Source organism: Polypterus senegalus, chromosome 10, assembly GCF_016835505.1.
Source record: "Polypterus senegalus isolate Bchr_013 chromosome 10, ASM1683550v1, whole genome shotgun sequence".
Classification (NCBI taxonomy): Eukaryota; Metazoa; Chordata; class Cladistia; order Polypteriformes; family Polypteridae; genus Polypterus; species Polypterus senegalus.
In genome coordinates, this window is record NC_053163.1 from 163975916 (window position 1) to 163994045 (window position 18130).

Sequence of the window (18130 nt, forward strand, 5' to 3'; positions counted from 1 at the left end):
TGAGACAAACCCTGAGAAAGATTTCCATTCGAAGCCGTGCCAGCGTTTCAACCTCAGGGGCGGCGCACTGAATTTGGACGAGCGCAGGAGAATATCACACACTTTATAAAAGTCGTCGTCTTCTACGTGTAACGTACTAACTAACTAATTACCTAACTAACTACCTAACTAACTAGGACAGGGGCGAGGAAAGAATGGAACTTAAACGAGAACTGCGAGCGGGCGGGCGGTCGGTCAGGAGGGCTGGATACCAATAAAGTGGACGCCGTGTCGGAGCACATCGACATTTCGGTGGTCTTTTGGAATTCATAAGCCAGTGACAGAGTAAAAAAACTCTAATAAGCAGCCTAGCGAAGGAGAATTTCTAACGGTACCGACTGAAGGTGACAGAGGAACACTGAACTATCAAAATAGGCAAACAAACTGATAGAAATTATATACAGGAAGTGAAAAACCCTGAAAACCTCAAGACTAATGGAGCTGAAGGAGAGAAGAAAGGGCCTGGCAGGAGGCAACGAGTCCGTTTGAGCCAAACCAGCAGGATAATCACAGTTCAAAAAGAGAAATTAAAACAAACGAACAAACGAACGAACAAACGAACGAAGGTGGTCACAGTTCAGAACTCCTAATGCAGCACTCGTTACCAGCTGTACTCAGCCAAACAAGCCTCAGTTTTATATAAGAAATAAAAAAAGACAAATAAAGACAACGCTGGGATGGCATGTCTTGCTAGAAGTTGTCGCCGTTTCTCACTTTGCTCCCTACAGCAAGCCTCTCTCTCGACAGTAAAATGAAAACCTCGGCCCAAGTGAGACCCTCTGTGCGCCTTTTTGGTTGGTTGGAAAAAGAAAAAAACTCCACAGATTAAAATCACGACGTGCCACATCATCGACAGAATTCCTAAAAAGCAAGTGAGCTCCGATTCACGTACAGGACTTGGCATGAAATGCGCAGAGCGACTGAGTCAGGCATCGGCAGAAGACAAGATGGCGAAGGGCCTCCAGTGTGACGAGCCGCTTCAAATGCTGGTAAGGTGGCAGGCGGGCGCTTGGCTTACGGTCATCGCAGTCAAAGTGCATGAGCAGGTGTGCTTGGGCCTTTTTGTTTGTCTTTAAAATGCTGCAGGGAGACCACCAATTGGAGGGGAAGGGGGGAAAAAAAAAAACCCAAACCAAACCAATCGAAGCGTTAACGTATTGCATGTGACCGGAGTCATTTTGGCACTCAAAAGCTTTTTTTATGTACATCATTTACACCGAAAAACCATTACCTGCACCAATTTGGGCTCGAGCTGGCAGAAGCCGTGAGCTTCCCGAACAGACGGACGTCTAAGAGGCCGTTAGCTACGTCGCGCCACCTCGCCAGCCGCTCCCGCCTGCACTGTACATGGACTGTTAGCGTCACTCCGTCTCAGCGGGCGCCCAGATCTCCTCCCTGTACCTTTGTGCCTCTGCTACGTCTGGGACGCCTGCAAGTGTTGGGTGTTTCTTCCTCTTCCTCCTCCTCCTCCTCCCCTAATCTTTAATAATTTGTGAAAATCCTAGCAAAGGGCCAGAACGGGGAGGAGGAGGGGGGGGGACCAAATTCCATTTCCCTTTTCCGTTTTGAGGCTCGCCATAGAAAACAGAGTGAGCGATGGTGACAACTTTTAACACTACATGCCATCGTAGTTGAAGTTGTCCATCTTGACCGACTGCCTGATGAGCAGTTTCGATTCCCGCCGCTCCTCGTTCTTGATGGATTTGTTGATATCCATGATCTTTTCGCAGATGTATTTGTTTACTTTGGACAGTCTCTGTGTGATCTCGGCACTGTCTGCGGTTTCTTGTGATATTCTGTCAAACAGACATTCTGAAAAAGAAGAACACAAGAGAGGGTTAGGGCTGAGCAGAGAGGCGCAGTCACCGCCACACAAAGTCTCGGCACCCCTGCCTCGCGCCACGCAGGGAGAGCCGATAATCGGCAGCGGGCCGCCGCACGGCGGCTCATCAAAAGTCAATTACAGAGGCTGCCGAGAATTCAATGCAAATTCGTGAAAGGCACACAAGCCTGTCTCTGGACCCTCGGATTGTCAGGCCTGACATGTTTGTTTGTCATTTAACCCGTGGAGATGGAGACGTCTTTCCTTTTATTTTTTAATGTAATTACTTATCTGACAGGAAAGACAAAGAATTTTAACACTTTTGACAGGCCTATGACATGCTGTATGTGGGATCTGCTGAAAGACAATTTGTATCCGACACCCCAGGGAGCATTAAAAAATAAAAAATAAAAAAACCTCCTGTAGCAGGTTACTGAGACGCTCGATATACGAATACAAATGTAGTTCACATGCTGACTTCACCAGGAGTAACCACGGAGTGAATTACAGATTCTTAACCTTGGCGGCCATCACACGGCACTTCTGTACGCCTCAAGCCGTAACTTAAGGCCTAATATTTGATAAATGGTTTGGGACAACGGAAGGCATACAAGTGTTTCGCATGTGAATCTCTAACCTTACTCGAGTTTAAAAGGCATCTGTGTCACAAATACAAGGAGCCAAGACCCCCTTCTGTGAGCTCCAGACAGCACGTTTGCTCCGTCACAGCCATTTCCTGCAGATTCTTTCAGAGGGGGAGAGGACATGGATGAGCCCAGATGAGCACCTGTTTCTGAACCATCAATTAATGGCATTCAGAGAGTTTTAAGGTAATGCGAGGACAGACGTTTTGAAGTTCCACCTGCTAATCATGGCGCGGCATTGTCACTGGACTCTATACATGTGACAATCACGACCCACCCTGTAAATCTGTCTAACTCTGCCCAGCCAGCTGCCACTCAAACACGTACCTCACCCACCTGACTGCCACTCAAGCACATAGCCCAACCCACCTGATTGCCACTCAATCACATAGCCCCCCCCAACTGACTGCCACTCAAGCACATAGCCCAACCCACCTGATTACATTCAAACATATAGCCCCACCCACTTGAGTACCACTCAAGCACATAGCCCCACCCACTTGAGTACCACTCAATCACATAGCCCCACCAAACAGACTGCCACTCAACCATATAGCCCCACCCACCTGAGTACCACTCAATCACATAGCCCCACCAAAGCAACTGCCACTCAACCATATAAGCCCCACCCACCTGAATGCCACTTAAACACATAGCCCCACCAACTTGACATGAGATAGCCAGAGAGAAGGAACGCTTCATGTCATGGCACTGCATGTGTCAGTTCTATTGATGGTGACAACAGAAAATATTTAAAGAGTCGTCCTGAACAGAGGAGCCTGCTTAAGGTTCAAATCCATGACAAATACAATGATCAGGTTAAAGTGGAAGAATTCTTCCAGGTAAAGAGGGATTCCTACAAATAAGGGTGTTTTTAGAAAAAAAAAATCCCTAACCCGAAAACAAAAGACAAGATAAGCCTAAAGGCACATCATCACACAAAGGAATAAACTCCTGTTGAGTGCGAGACCCTCACTTCTAGTCATTGGGGCAACTCTGCAATTAACCGCCACATCACACGTATTGAGCACAATGAACTTCTCTCGCTAATCAACACGCCACCCGTCACCAACCTCAACTCAAAACACCCGTCTTCTTTACCTGAGAAACCTTAGAAAAGGGAGAGGTGCTGTACACTAATATATAAAAGATGTGTGTGATTGGCGGGTCTCTCTCTGTCTATCCGTCTGTCTAGATACACACACACACACACACACACCATTCAAACCACTGCCAGGTGACGTAGATTATTTCATTCCCAAGGCACCTGTCAAGGGGTCCGATATTTTAGGCAGCAAAGTGAACAGTCCGTTCTGGAAGGTGACGTGTCAGAAACAGCAGAAATGGGCAAACGAAAGGATGTGAGCGACTCTGACGAGGGGCCAGACCGTGATTGGTAGATGACTGGGGCGGCGCATCTCCAAAACAGCAGCTCTTGTGGTGGCAGGGTCACAGAGGGGACGAAGGGTAACCAGTCTAGTCTGATCCCACAGATGAGCTACTGCAGCCCTAAAACTTCACGCTGGCGTCACAACACATCGTGCTCTGCAGACTGGTACAGACAGAGCAACCGCTGATGAATCGCAAGTGCTGTTAGATGACGTGCAGGTGTGTCGTTTACCTGGGGAGGAGATGGCAGTGGGATGCTCTGGGTGGTACTCTGCTGGGAAACACAAGCCTTGGGTCCTGACACTGATGGGGGCGTTACTTTGACACGGCCCACCTACCTACAGACTGCTGTAGACCAGGCACACCCCTTCATGGCCACAGTATTCCCGATGGCAGTGCCCTCTTTCCGACACACTGCCAGACTAGTTCTGGACTGGCTCGAGGACCGTGACAAACAGCTAGACTCCCAGTGGTGCTGAGGCAGTACGACCTGGACAACACTGCACGGTATGTTGCGATCATAATGGCAAGAAAAAGGAAATGAACAAAGAGACCATTATAACCTTCAAAGAGGTGGTCTTTGTTTGCAGTTTCTCTGAAGAGTCAGTGAGTAAAGTGACCTGCGGGTCTGCCAGCCCCAAAGCCACAACAAAATCAGAGGACAAGAGTCACCAGCTGGTGTGAGGGGTGCCTTAGGTGGTCTGAACTGTCCCCCTGCACTTCTACATTTGGGCCACAGGATTGGTGTGCTTATGTCAAGACCCAGCTAGCAAATTCTGGCACTGGTGCTGGGTCTAAGTTAGAGGAAGGCAGCGTGAAACACTCCACACCAACCCCAAGATGCAGACCGCCTGGCACATTGCACATGGCTCATTTCACCGCTTCACCGCTTCACTCTTGTCACGTAACCCGGCCTGGCAAAGCCACGGTGTTCGGGGAGACGACCTGCAGCACCACCACAGTCTGTGTGCTATTCTGATGTGCATCTACGGGTCTTCGGGGGGCTCACTGGTTTCTGCACAATTTAACTTGCTGCCCCCCTTGGCATTCTGATCATTAACCATAAACCACGGAATAATTAAAAGGGCAGCGGCCATCGTATAATTACTTACTAAGTGGCCAATTTATTTGATGGCTCAGGAAGAGACACGTTTGGGCAAAAGATGGGGTGTGTGTGTGTATGTGTGTGTGGTGGGGGGCTACAGAGACAGAACAGGGCAGAATAAAGAATGGGCACCAGGTGGGCAGACAGAACTGCTCTGGGGGGTGTGGAGTAGACTATGGCTGCCTGGCCGGCCCACCGGCTCTCAGTAACCAGCAAATGAAAAAGCAAACGCGGGAATTGAGCCGGAGAGGACTAAAAAGTAAAGAAATAAATGGAATCACCGCAGTCCCACATTTTAAACAACTGTCTTAATGGGGGGCACAATTAATGAGCGGTTCATACGGTCAGGAAATAACTTGACACCAGAGTGGAGTGCGTGACGACAGGCCGGCCGTGCTCTTTGTTCGAGGCCAAATGATTTTATTCAAGCCATTAAACAATCGGGATGATTAGACTGTTAATTATTAAATTATACTCTTCAGCTGGAAGCAAAATAACCTTGAAAGGTCAACGCCATCCAGAAAGAGTTGGCAGCCAATAACGTGATGTCAAAGCCAAAGAGCAGGGGGGCACTGGAGGAGCGTCGCTGGGTGTCTTATTTCAGGGATATGTCCGTTTATTTGATATGTTACTCAATTACTAATAAAATGTGATCCTTACATTACCTTTAAAAACAGCCATGTAAAGAAACGGGGCTCGACGCACAGACACAGTCACTTACCGGCGTACGATTAGACCACCCAAAGAAGGCCTCGGACAGCCCTTGTGCTAAAATCATTTCAACACCCCAGGATGACAAAGCATTTCACAAATTCTTGCTAACGTTACCGCTCTGTTATAAAAGAAAATCCCGAGACGAGACTTTGGCCAAGAGACGTTTTCAAGTCCCCGCCCTCCTCTCAGACCACGCCCTCTCACGGTCCGCTCACCTCTCATTGGTGCGAATGCTTTTGTCATCACAGTTCCTGCGCTCTTAGACATTTCTACGTTTTCCTCACTTTAAGTTCCCAATTAAAGACGACGTTTTATGTCCAAATCTTATTGAAGAATTTCATCACCAAGAGTTAAGAACAGAAGAAATGAATTGACGGGCAATCCTAGCACCGACAAACGATGAAGTCATACAAATTAACACAGAAATGTCACTCGGTTACACGGCAAATTAGTTAAATGTATCAATGGACTCTTCTGAAACAGTTGGTGCTGATGGGGAGGAAGACGAAAACATCAACTTACACTGTCACGAAGAATATCTACAGGCGTTAACGCCGTCTGGTCTTCCTCCGCACCAATTACTGTCGACAGAAGGATGTGTCGTAATGTCCGAGTGATGGGCTGTGCAATGCGTCAAGATTAGTTGTATTTCAGCAATTCTCACATGTAAAATATTAACAGGCGACAAGAACGGTCATGTAGTCCATCTAACATGGGACACCACAGGAGATCTCGATATGCCGCTCGTATTAAAACGTTTACCGTTAGAAGAGTTTCTGCTATGACAATTAACAAATGACAGGGACAAACATTTGAAAAAGTCGGTTTATTTAATAGAGAGAAAGAAACGAAATTCACTCACGGCCAGTCATACGTGGCGTTGTAACAATGAAAGTCCAAACACGGAATCACAATTCAATGCGATATTGACGAAAAGTTAATTCTAAATAAGTGTTACAGTAAAAGTTTAAAAAGTGTGTGTGTTCATTTCAAAGCCAAACAGATCAAATTCGTATAACGCAACGAACAGCTTGAACACAACATGACACAGAATTTACTTTCAATTTATTACGTTTTACTCTTTTTTACTCCGGTTAATCACTCGCTGTAATGTAAAATAGTTTGTTCTATTATACATGTGTGACAATTCCTATGAAAATAACAGTCCGTTTAAAATTTACATCCGCTTCTCCATACGCGAGTGGCAGGTCAGCAAGTGGCTCGTGTGTGGCGCCCGCCTGGCGGTTGGCGAGTGAAGAGCGCCCTAGTTAAAACTGAAGTACAGGAACCTCCCACTGTCCCTGTGCAATGACACGGGCCCATCAGGTCGAGATGTTTGGAGTCCACGTGTGGTCACCTCAAACACAGCACAATGGCCTCCACAAGTCTGGAACAGGCGCATCTCTTCATGGGCCTGGCCACCCTGTGGGACAAGTGCCACTGAACTCCAGGGCCACGGTGGCTGAGCACCTGTGCGGAGATGAGAGAAACTTCTAGAAAGACAATCACCAGTGCAACACTCTTCTGATGTGGGCCTTATGATGGAGGGGCCGCACGATAGCCTCTTCTCGATAAAAGACACAGGGAAGCCCACTTGGGAGTCTGAAAGAAGGCACCTGAGGGACTCGGAGATGGTCTGGTTTAATGAAGCCAAGGCTGAACTGTGAGGGCTCGGGTCTAAGCAGGTGCCATTCCTCACCTGTGCAGTTACATGCCCACCGTGAAGCACTGTGGCGTCGGGGTTGATTTTCAGTGGCATGGACTAAGAGACCAAAATGGGGTGTAGGAAGAGTCATCTTCAATGAAGACCTGCGCAGAGTGCCCAAACTGTCACTCTCCAGCAGGACAATGACAACACAGGAGTCGCTTAAGGAGGACTCTGTGAACGTCCTTCAGTTGGCCAGAGCCGCCCACCAGCCGTCACCAACCAGACAGAGCTGACGAAGGGCAGAACATCCACCGTGTCTCACCAAAGGGGACTCCAGGCTGGAGCTGCTGCCAAGGGGGCTTCACCAAAGTAGTGAGCGGAGGGTCTGAACACTTGGGGCAGAGTGGCATTTCAGTTTTTGTTTTTTAATAAATTTGTTAAGGCTCCGGTTTCACTTTGTCTTTCTAGCAGAGTGCAGGTTGATGAGGAAAGAAAGAAAATGTGAAAAAAAAAAATGGAGGATCTGAAGAGGGCCAGCGACATCCCACTCGTCCCAGGATACAAATCTGATCTGGTGATCTCGGCCTCACAACACACGAGAAACTTTCATTAAAGAAATGTGCTGTACGTCAGTATGGTCTTACTTCTCATGAGATGCTCAGAAACGCTGCTAGCTCCATTTCAGTCCATACACACAACTTCTAACGTCTTTGTAACATTCGCACGGCACTGACTTACGAGATACTGAAACACCGGTTAGCACATTTCCCAGAGCCCCTGGGGGTTTGTGGGGTGCTTTTACCACAAGTGCTCCTGTACAGCTTTTAACTGTGGACCCTTAAGAAACTCTTCCTTGTGGTCCCCGCTCTTCTAGAACAATCTGGACAAGAAGCGGCCATTCAGCCCAACAAAGCCTGCCAGTTCTATCGCCTCAGGTCTTCTAAAATAACATCGAGTTGAGGTTTGAAGGGTCCTAATGTCCTACTTGGTCACTTATCTGACACTCCAAATCGTAACCTAAAATCTTCAAATGAGGGTCTGCTTAGAATTCCAAGAGGTAAACTTAACATAAGTGGTGAGGCAGGCGGGTGGGCGGCCGGCCGGCCTTCTGCGGTTATGCTCCTCAAATCTGGAATACGGTGGAGCGCTTTAACAAACTGCTAAAAACGCGTTACTGTATCATGGCACTCTCACAGCTTCACGTTAACGTAACCCTGATACTCTATATGTGCATTGAAGTATTGTGTCCATCATGGCTTTACAATCCACACTAAGCCCTACTTTCTCTGCGCCCCCACCAGCTCTTCAGGGCACCATGCAGTCCCCTCCATTGATGGATTGAAGGCCAGAGGTCCACATGACCAGCATTATCACCAAAGGTGAAGTCTGAAAACCACGAAGACTGACTGAGATCAGGTAGAATGCAGAGTTCCTCGTGGCCTCAGGACCCCTGCAGATCTTGTTTTTGTCCCCCCTGGCCATCGGACCTTACTTTTATTCTATGTTGATTAGTATTGTCTAATTTGATCTTTATATTTGGTATTTTCTCTCTTTCTTCATCCTGTAAAGCTACATCTTTCATATGAAAATGTGCTCTACAAATAAATGTTGTTGTTATTCCACATGCCATTAAGAAGGCTCACAGAAAGTCAGGTTATATAGCGCCTTGACGTGTGGAGTACAAGTCACAGGAGGTTATGCTCAACCTTTATAATGCACTGGTGAGGCCTCATCTTGAGTACTGTGTGCAGTTTTGGTCTCCAGGCTACAAAAAGGACATAACAGCACAAGAGAAGGTCCAGAGAAGAGTGACTAGGCTGATTCCAGGTCTACAGGGGTTGAATTATGAGGAAAGATTAAAAGAGCTGAGCCTTTACAGTTTAAGCAAAAGAAGATTAAGAGGTGACATGATTGAAGTGTTTAAAATTATGAAGGGAATTAGTACAGTGGATCGAGACTTGTATTTTAAAATGAGCTCATCAAGAACACGGGGACACAGTTGGAAACTTGTTAAGGGGAAATTTCACACAAACATTAGGAAGTTTTTCTTTACACAAAGAACGATAGACACTTGGAATAAGTTACCAAGTAGTGTGGTAGACAGTAAGACGTTAGGGACTTTCAAAACTCGACTTGATGTTTTCTTGGAGGAAGCAAGTGGATAGGACTGGCGAGCTTTGTTGGGCTGAATGGCCTGTTCTCTTCTAGATTGTTTTAATGTTCTAATGTCTGTGGTTCACTAATTAAAGAAAAACTTCAAGGGTTGGTGGGAAATTCACTCTCAAGTTTCAAAACTGTACCCCCCACCCCACACTGTAGTCTTGCTGAACTCATATTAGGGTCACCATCTCGATCCACTGGACTAACACCCTTCAGTCAGTCAGTCAGGTCTCCTCTTCATCGCTGAGGAGGCTCCACTCTTCTCGTCTTTCCTCCTAACTCATCTTCTGTAGCCCTGGAGTCAGCCTTGTCACTCTCCTCCGGACTTTCTCAAGGACTCCAGATGAGGCCTCACTGGTGCGTTATGAAGCTTTGGCATGTCCTCCTTGGCCTTGTACGGCACACATCCAAGGCGCTACATAACCTGACATTCTGCGAGCCTTCTTAATGGCGCCTGCACACTGCCTGGACGTTGATAGTGACGAGTCCTCCACGTCTCCTAATCCTTCTCAATTTTCAGACCTCCCATTTTCACGTCCTACATGTCAGACTTTACATTTACTGACCTGAAATCTGCTCAAGTCCGTCTGTGAAGATTCTCGATTACCTGCCAATCCATGTAGCCTGGCACCATCCACAGACTTGACCAGCTTGTTACTAGGCGCCATGGAAACCGCACTGATCCCTGCTGGACACCAGCCTTGAATCACCGGACTCTTTTGAAACCTCACTAGCGTCTCTCATTCCGACTAAGCTTTGAAAACGTGGAGCTGAGATTTCTGCACTTGCCAGGAGGAAGGCCAAGTTTACAAGATAACGTCAAACTAAACGATTGTGCTAAAACTCAAACCAAGAGTGTTTGTTACGGTGAAGTCTGGAATCTTGGATGTCATGTCAAATCCACCCACCCACCCACCTTGTGCCACTCTAACAGTCTTACCTCTGACAATTTTGAGTTTACTAGGTGATAAAGGGGGCTTTGGTAACGCGTCTTTCTTCTTTTTGGTGGCCACCCCAGTGACACTTCTGTTCTTTAGTGTTTCTGTGCCCCAGATCATGACAGCAAGGTTTTTGGTGAATTTGGAGTCTCCTTGTGTTCGCTGAAGCTGGTGCCATTTTTCCTCGTCTACCCAGATACCTCCACCCAGATGTACCTAAAGAAGAGGAGAAATAAAAACAGGATGGCAATAGAGAAGGTGGCACGCGATTAGAGGATTTTAACATTTTGGAGGCCTTCAGAAATGGAGAAGGCTGTGAAAACCTGAGACCAAATTCAGAACTCAGAAGCAGTTCTAATGAAAAGAAACCAGAAATCGTATTCGCTAATTCATTACACACAAAGTACGTCACAGCTGAAAAGTAAGGCACGGTTACAACTGCTTGGATCCACAATCTCGGAGAGACGTGGCGCTGACTTTTACACTGTCGTGTGCCACACACTTCTGGCTAACCCTAAGAGGAGTCCCAAATGGAAAACGACATCACATCAATTTAGTTTCAACGCTGGCAAAAATTCCCTGAACTTGAAAATAAATTTAGGATTTGGGTTCTCCAATATAAATATATATACAGTCAAGAAAACCCCAAGTAACATAAAAGATTGGAGGAAATTACAAACGACATCAAATCAGAACCGAGAAGAAAATCTTTACATTGAGGCTCCTCATAAAAGTGCAGTGAAGAGATGAATGAAAAATGAATTCTACGACGTCAGGTGCTTCGACTCCTCATCATGGCACTGGGTGGCACGTCACTTAACAAATGCAAGGGAGAATTTCAGAGGACTGTGACGATAGTGACACAGGGGACGCTCTGATCAGGTTTTTGATGCCATGTGACACCACAGTCGATTACGCGCCCCCCCTTCCCCCCCCTTTACCATTTTGCTCGTTTTTTTTTAAATGAAATTCCAACATAAACGTCACGTCACAGGTAATGGCAGAGGTGGCAGACTGGGATACCAGAGAGGGAGCAGGAAGGATCTCTCCCTGGGTCCTGACAGGAGAAAAATGGGAATACATCACAGATATTTATTTATTTATGGATCATGAACTTTAAAAGGAGCACAATTTATTAAAGGGTGATTCACGCTGTGCCACTTTAACTCTGTTTTTAGTAACATTTCTGATGGGAACGCCTCGCTGTCTCTTTGGTTCATGACTATGTGATGTCCCCATAAAGGTTGGAGTCCATGGCTGGGGGCACCGGGGCATCAGCGCCACACGACAAGTAAGAATTTCACTGCCACTTGTCGATGTGACATTAAGGACCAATCAGAGGCCCACAACCCTGACACTTTGGAATTGTGGCCTTCTGTAAACTTGATCGGCTCCTGACACTGAAATGTGTACAAGGGACAATAAGGACTCGACATGGCTGAAGGCAATTCATCTTGTAAAAAAAAAAAAACCCAACAACATAAAGCAATCATCGTCATAAAAATAAATGATATAATTATTATTGGCAGAAAACTCCAACCGATCAAGTGTGGCGCGGCTACATAGTAGCAGGTCTTTATTTTGTGTTTGTGCCGAGTCGCGTTCTGTTCACCTGCTCCCATTTACTATTGTGTGTGTGTAAGTAAATGATGTCCCCAGAAAACAAATGGGAAGGACGGTGCGGGGAGACCGCGGCCCCAAGACTGGAATTTCCCATTTCCACACCCATTACATCCGGGATATTTATTATTTAAACAAGACGAGCGAAGAACAGAAAAGGGCAAGGAGATCAAAGAGAGGCGAGAGGAGCCATTCACACGACGTTCATCTTCCAAAGCATCACCTGTAACCAGTGTGCAACTTTACCGTTCGCCTTTTCATTTCCTGGGACTGCACTGCGACAGCCAGTGAGAAGAAACCCCGGGGTTCGGACTTCATTCAGCCACCGCCGAGGACTCGCACGTCAAATCGTTTTGTGTTTTTTTCTGAAAGGAGCAAAATATCATTTCGGACAGAAGGCATTTAATTCAGGACTTTAATAATTCTGGACTCGTATATCACATCCACTCCAACTGCCGTTGGTTTAGATCTCGGTCTGTGTGTATTTATTTATTGTTTAGGGGCAAAGGAGGGCTTTGGATATTACCTTTAATTTACTGTGTGCTTGGGGTAAACAGGCTATACACACACACACACACACACACACACACACACACACACACACAGGTAAGTCCCCAGGTTACAGACATCCGACCTACGACTTACAAACAAGGCCGCAGCTGTGACACATGTGCCCCAGTAACTGCCGCTCCGTCATCTTGGCCTGGGGACGCTGCAAGTGGTGGCTGGAGGGGGTGATTTTGCTGCTCACACAGTGTAGTGTCCCTTGGGCAGCTCCTGGTGGCAAGCAGTGACCCGTGGTCCATAGTCACCGGTGCCACAGCTATCACTCGTGTGCAGGACGATGGTTCGCTGCCCACCCCCTACACCGCCACAGCTACTGCTCCTGACTGCACGCAGGCTGGATGGAGCAGACGGGGGGGCGTTTCACTGCCCGCCCAGCGCACACGGCTGGTAATGCTGCAAGTGGTGACCCAGTTGTGGCTGAACGGAGGCCATTGAGGGTGAACGGGGTGGTGGAGGTAACATTGTAGTGTGTCTCAGATGGCTGCCCGTTGAATTGGGGTTGGGTGACTCACTACCCGCATTTGGCCACACTGTGTTCGTTCTCGGTGGGCAGACGCTGCAGGCTGCATACTGTAGTGGAGGTGACTGTGAGGTGGGCGGACGATGAACCCCCCATCATCACCCTCATTCATTGTCAATAGTAAGCCTGCGTGTACCGTTACGCACACAGCAGGAAGTTGTCTCTTGTCAGGACATCAGACGTGTTGACGACGGGTGCCTTCCTGCTGTGATAACGTGGACAGTGCTGTGCAGAAGAGCTCATCTTAACCTTCAGTCTTCACCCTTCATCAATGTCTCTGAAACACAAACCTGATGCAAGTGCTGGTGATAAAGAAGAGAAAAGCCATCACCATGGAAAATAAAGTAGAAATAATAAAAAGGTCAGAGAGACGTGAAAGTCCATCATTCATTGGCAGAGCACTTGGTTACAGTCGGTCAACCACAGCATTTGTTAAAATAATGGACTTGTTCTGACTTACATACAAATTCAACTTAAGAACAAACCTACAGTCCAGTCCCCGTCTCGTACGTAACCCGGGGACTGCCTGTATATATAATGGCGCATTTGTCTGTCCTTGTGTTTAGATCTTCACTCGCTTTCAACACATCTGCACTTGATTTGTTTGACACCATTACTTGGCATTGCCTGTCATCATCTGGAGAATCCTCAGGTTAGCCAAGTCAGTCATCTTGGTCTGGGTAAAGGGGTCGCCCGTTACAAAGGTCAGCCGGGGGATTATACAAACCAGACGGACGTGCTGCACTTTCACTCACCTGGGGCCTCATGTATTAACGGTGCGTACGCACAGAAATGTTGCCTAAGAACTTTTCCACGTTCAAATCGCGATGTATAAAACCTAAACTTGGCGTAAAGCCACGCACTTTTCCACAGTACCTCATACCCTGGTGTACGCAAGTTCTACGCTCAGTTTTGCAGACTGGCGGCACCCAGCGTCAAAGCAATGCTACTGTTCTTGTGTGATTACTCATTATTTTATAAATACACAGAAACTAACCGCATGTTGTTTATTAGTGTAACGCATCTGATTGTAATGAACTTGTAACAATATAATGGTCCAGGGAACAGCCATAGTATTCCAAATATCATAACTGTTCTCACTTCTTCTTCTTCTTGTTTTTCTTCTTCTTCTTTCAGCTCCTCCCGTTAGGAGTTGCCACAGCGGATCATCTTTTTCCATATTCCTCTCACTGCACCACTCGGAGTATTTATATCACTGTATCTGAGTGTGAATCACAGCAGCAGCTGATCGGAAAGAGAATTATCGGTATACAGCATTAAGCACACGCTGTCTCAGCCACTGCAAAACGTTTTAAAGCCTTTCCTGTACGGACCTCGCGGTTCACAAACAGTTTCATCCCAAGAACTCTAAACGCACTCAATCAGGTGCTCCTTGTAGAACTGTTAGGACTTATAAGTACAATCACCGCAGTGTAAACTTATAGCACTACAGTTATAATATCGCACAACCTGCGCCACTTTATAAAGCATGTATTTACATATGATGACGATATCATTTTTAAGGTGAAATGCAGCAAAATATGTTTATTAAATAATACACATAAAACTTTAACCTCATTTAAATAATTTATATTCTTCACTGGGAGTGTCGTGAAGGATAGAATAATTTAACATGTACTACGAAGATATTTCAATGTTCCTTAAACGTTTTGAAGACTCGGCGCTAAGCTTACAGATGGCTTAACGTCTATCACAGAGCTGATTGTGTGGCGATCCACCGTGCAGAAGATACCACACTGACATTGGACTTTCTCTATTGGACTTAGAGCCGCCCCGGAGTACTGCTGTAATAAATAATGTCATCAAAGGTCGCACACAATCACTGCACCACCGTGTTCACATGTTTAATAACTCCTATCAACATGACAATGACATCACGTATACATCACAATTTTTAATAATCCCACTACTCCGCCTGCAATAACGACGAGGGACACAAACGTCTGCATGTTCTCTGTGACGGGCCGGCACACGTTGTGCAGTGTCACCTCCTGCCGCTCGCCAGGGTGGGCTGCAGCCCCCCCACGACTCTGAACTGCTATAGTTGTCAGGTTCATTTCACGCCGTTAGCCGCTTGTTTTCTTTATTTTTATTTGAATGCTGTACACAGAACTTCGTCCAACTAGACAGCTAGAAGGGGTTTGCTAGTTGATCCTTACAAGAGAATGAGTGACAGCGGAGATGATTAATGCTTCTGTGTTTTCAAATTAGTCACAGTCAAATTAACACACTTCGGTGAAACACGGCTGGGACGGCCGGGGGGGTGAGAAACAAAACAAAAAGACACCAAAAGTCTGAGCTCCTTAAAAACAAAGATAAAAGATAACGGGCCGCACGGTAGGCTGTCTGAAGGTGTAAGATGACGCCATCATGTCTGAAAGCCTGGACAGTCAAAGTCACACAGAAAGCACTGATGTGACCTGACCTGACGTGACGGGCCACCTCCTGAGCAGAACACCCAAATCACTTGTACGATCTGCGCCCAGGAGCGTAACCCGGCCACCGCGAGGGGCCACAGACCCACATGCCAGATGAGTCCCACCCGGGTTAAGAGCGTCGCCAACAGAGCATTTCATTGCAGCCTGTTCACGTTTTATATTCAGCTTGAGGAGCCATGATGAAGAGTTATTTAAGCGAACGCTGCCGCTTTAGCCGATGCTCAAATCCCACTTTAATTGCATTTGTTTAAATCTGCGCTGCTATTCTATAAAGCGAGACTGAAATGTAAACGAGTATCCAAACGGCATCTTCGCCGGTGTAATTTGTACACATCGTAGCGTCTCCTTTAGCGAGCTGCTCATACGGTAGGGTTGGAATATTAAAGGGTAACCGCGGAGTTACTTCTTCACATGGCACTCGCTCAGCGTGTTCTATAAATCTTTACGAAATGTGCCACTTTACACAGGAGGCTAACGGGGCATCACCAGAATATAAAGGCCTTGGATTGGAACGTCACTTGTGGGCCAGGGCTTCTCACCCGACGTCACAAATGAGCACCGACTCCATTTTAATGTACGACAAGCTGCCTGCCACAGGCGTGATGGTCAGCAAACCTCTGGCCACATCACGTATGAGCCAATCGACACAGCGACATGTCCAGTGAGGAGAACTACCTGAAGTGAGGATGGAGTTGGGTTTGTGTGTCAAGCTCTGGGTTAGAAACAGATTACGATGATGATGAGGACGATGATGACGATGATGATGTCCACAGGCCATCATAGTCTTTGACAAGAACATCAAGTGGAGGTTTGAAGGTCACTTTAGTCCACCACACCACGAGTCTGTGGCTTTCAGCGTGAAGAAGAACTTTATAACATTGGTGCCAGTTTAGCCCACCATGACGCTGTGTTCTTGTTGAAGACGGCACTGGCCTGACTACTCACACCCTGGCAGTCCCACAATCAGCCTGCTGCTTTCTCTGGGATGACTCAAGTCTAAGTTGGCTTTTGGGCTCAGCCTGGATGTCAAGGTTTACTTGAGGGTGTGGCTGCCATTAGGCCCTTGTGCCCACGCGGTGCCAGAGAATGGCAGCAGGCTGCAAAATGATAAGCACATGGCAAGTGGAAATTTCACCTAAAGACCCTATAAACGCAATTCAATTATAACCTGATATAATGCAAAAAAAAAAAAAATATATATATATATATATATATATATATAAAAATAAAAAAAAAAAGGGTTTTTACATACAGAAACACGTCAAAAAACAAAAACAGAGTAAACTGGAACAACACAAACACATCCTGACAATACAAAAGTACAATAAGAAAAAAAAAAATGAGAAAACTTCTCAACTGCCTCACAGAGGAGTGAAAAACAAAAACCCACCAGAAAATCAGTCAGCTGGCCATCAGACACTCGAGGGCGATGGAGTCACAAGAGCGTCAGTTACAGAATTCAGACACTAGAGGGCGATGGAGTCACAAGAGCGTCAGTTACAGAATTCAGACACTAGAGGGCGATGGAGTCAGGGCCAGTACCATTTCAAGGTAAGGTGCTGAGTTCAGGTAGGTGATGTTCAGGGTGTGTAGTCACCAATCGTGGTGCTGGAGAACTGATTTGTGTTGCATGTTGAGTAGCAAATGCAAGACAAAGTTTCTCTGTACATGGAATAAAAATGACCCTGGCAGCCCTGGCTGTGCCAGCATCTCCACCTGCCACCAAAGTTGGTTAAAGATGCCAGCACAGCCCTGCCAGTCCTTTGTGTCAGATTTCAACTGTTGGCGTAGTAGTTTTTTAGGTTCCGATTGTCCAGTAAGGATTCACAGCTCTCCTCATCTCGATTTCATTCTCGGTCGCAGCGTTTCGGCTCCCGGTTGAACTACTGTGCTCGACTGTGACAATGGCGAAGGTCCTCTGGTCCACACTCCACTCACAGACCTGTTTGTTCTCGTTTCTATCTCAAAAGCCACACGTCTCCTAACTGGCTGTTAATAACATCAAGCAGTTGCTCCTTCTCGTTTTGTCAGCAGCTGGAAGTCGCCGAGTATCTGGGCCGGGGTCCAGCTGAGCCGTGTTATCGAATCTGGTGGAGCAGCAGAGCGCCAACAGAGTTCAATGGTGCCCACACTTATTTAGGAGTACGTCTGCTGTATGTTTCAGTCAGAAACGCACACACAACTGCATCACACGACTGGTGTCTGTGAAAACTGTCAGCATTTCTGATTATGCCGTGCACCGGACATGCGGCCTTCTGCAATCAGACCACCATAGTCGGCCATTCCATCCTCCAGGAGTCCGATACTCACCTTGGATGAAAGTGGCCACTAAACAAGTCCACAACACTCAACTTGTGATGAAATGGAAAGCAATCACGATATCAGCCTGGTGGACAAGTCTCGGCGCAGGCGCTTGTCCTGCACGTCCAGCATGTGAAAGTGGCGTCTTCATTTGTGCTCATTGACAGCCGATAAAGAGGCACACAGGCGGACGAGAAAACCCAT

At 46.8% G+C, this 18130-nt stretch overlaps 2 protein-coding genes across 3 annotated transcripts in view; both read right to left on the reverse strand.

The window, feature by feature from the left end:
- Nucleotides 1-18130, reverse strand: part of agbl4 (AGBL carboxypeptidase 4) — a 438546-nt gene that overhangs the window by 89350 nt on the left and 331066 nt on the right. The window lies entirely within an intron of this gene.
- Nucleotides 333-18130, reverse strand: part of bend5 (BEN domain containing 5) — a 49517-nt gene continuing 31719 nt past the window's right edge. The window contains exons 5-6 of the mRNA XM_039767263.1: nt 10462-10675; nt 333-1851 (exon numbers count right to left, since the gene is read on the reverse strand). Coding sequence (XP_039623197.1) covers nt 1655-1851; nt 10462-10675 — 411 coding nt within the window. The 3' untranslated portion in view covers nt 333-1654. The remainder of the gene's footprint in view (nt 1852-10461; nt 10676-18130) is intronic.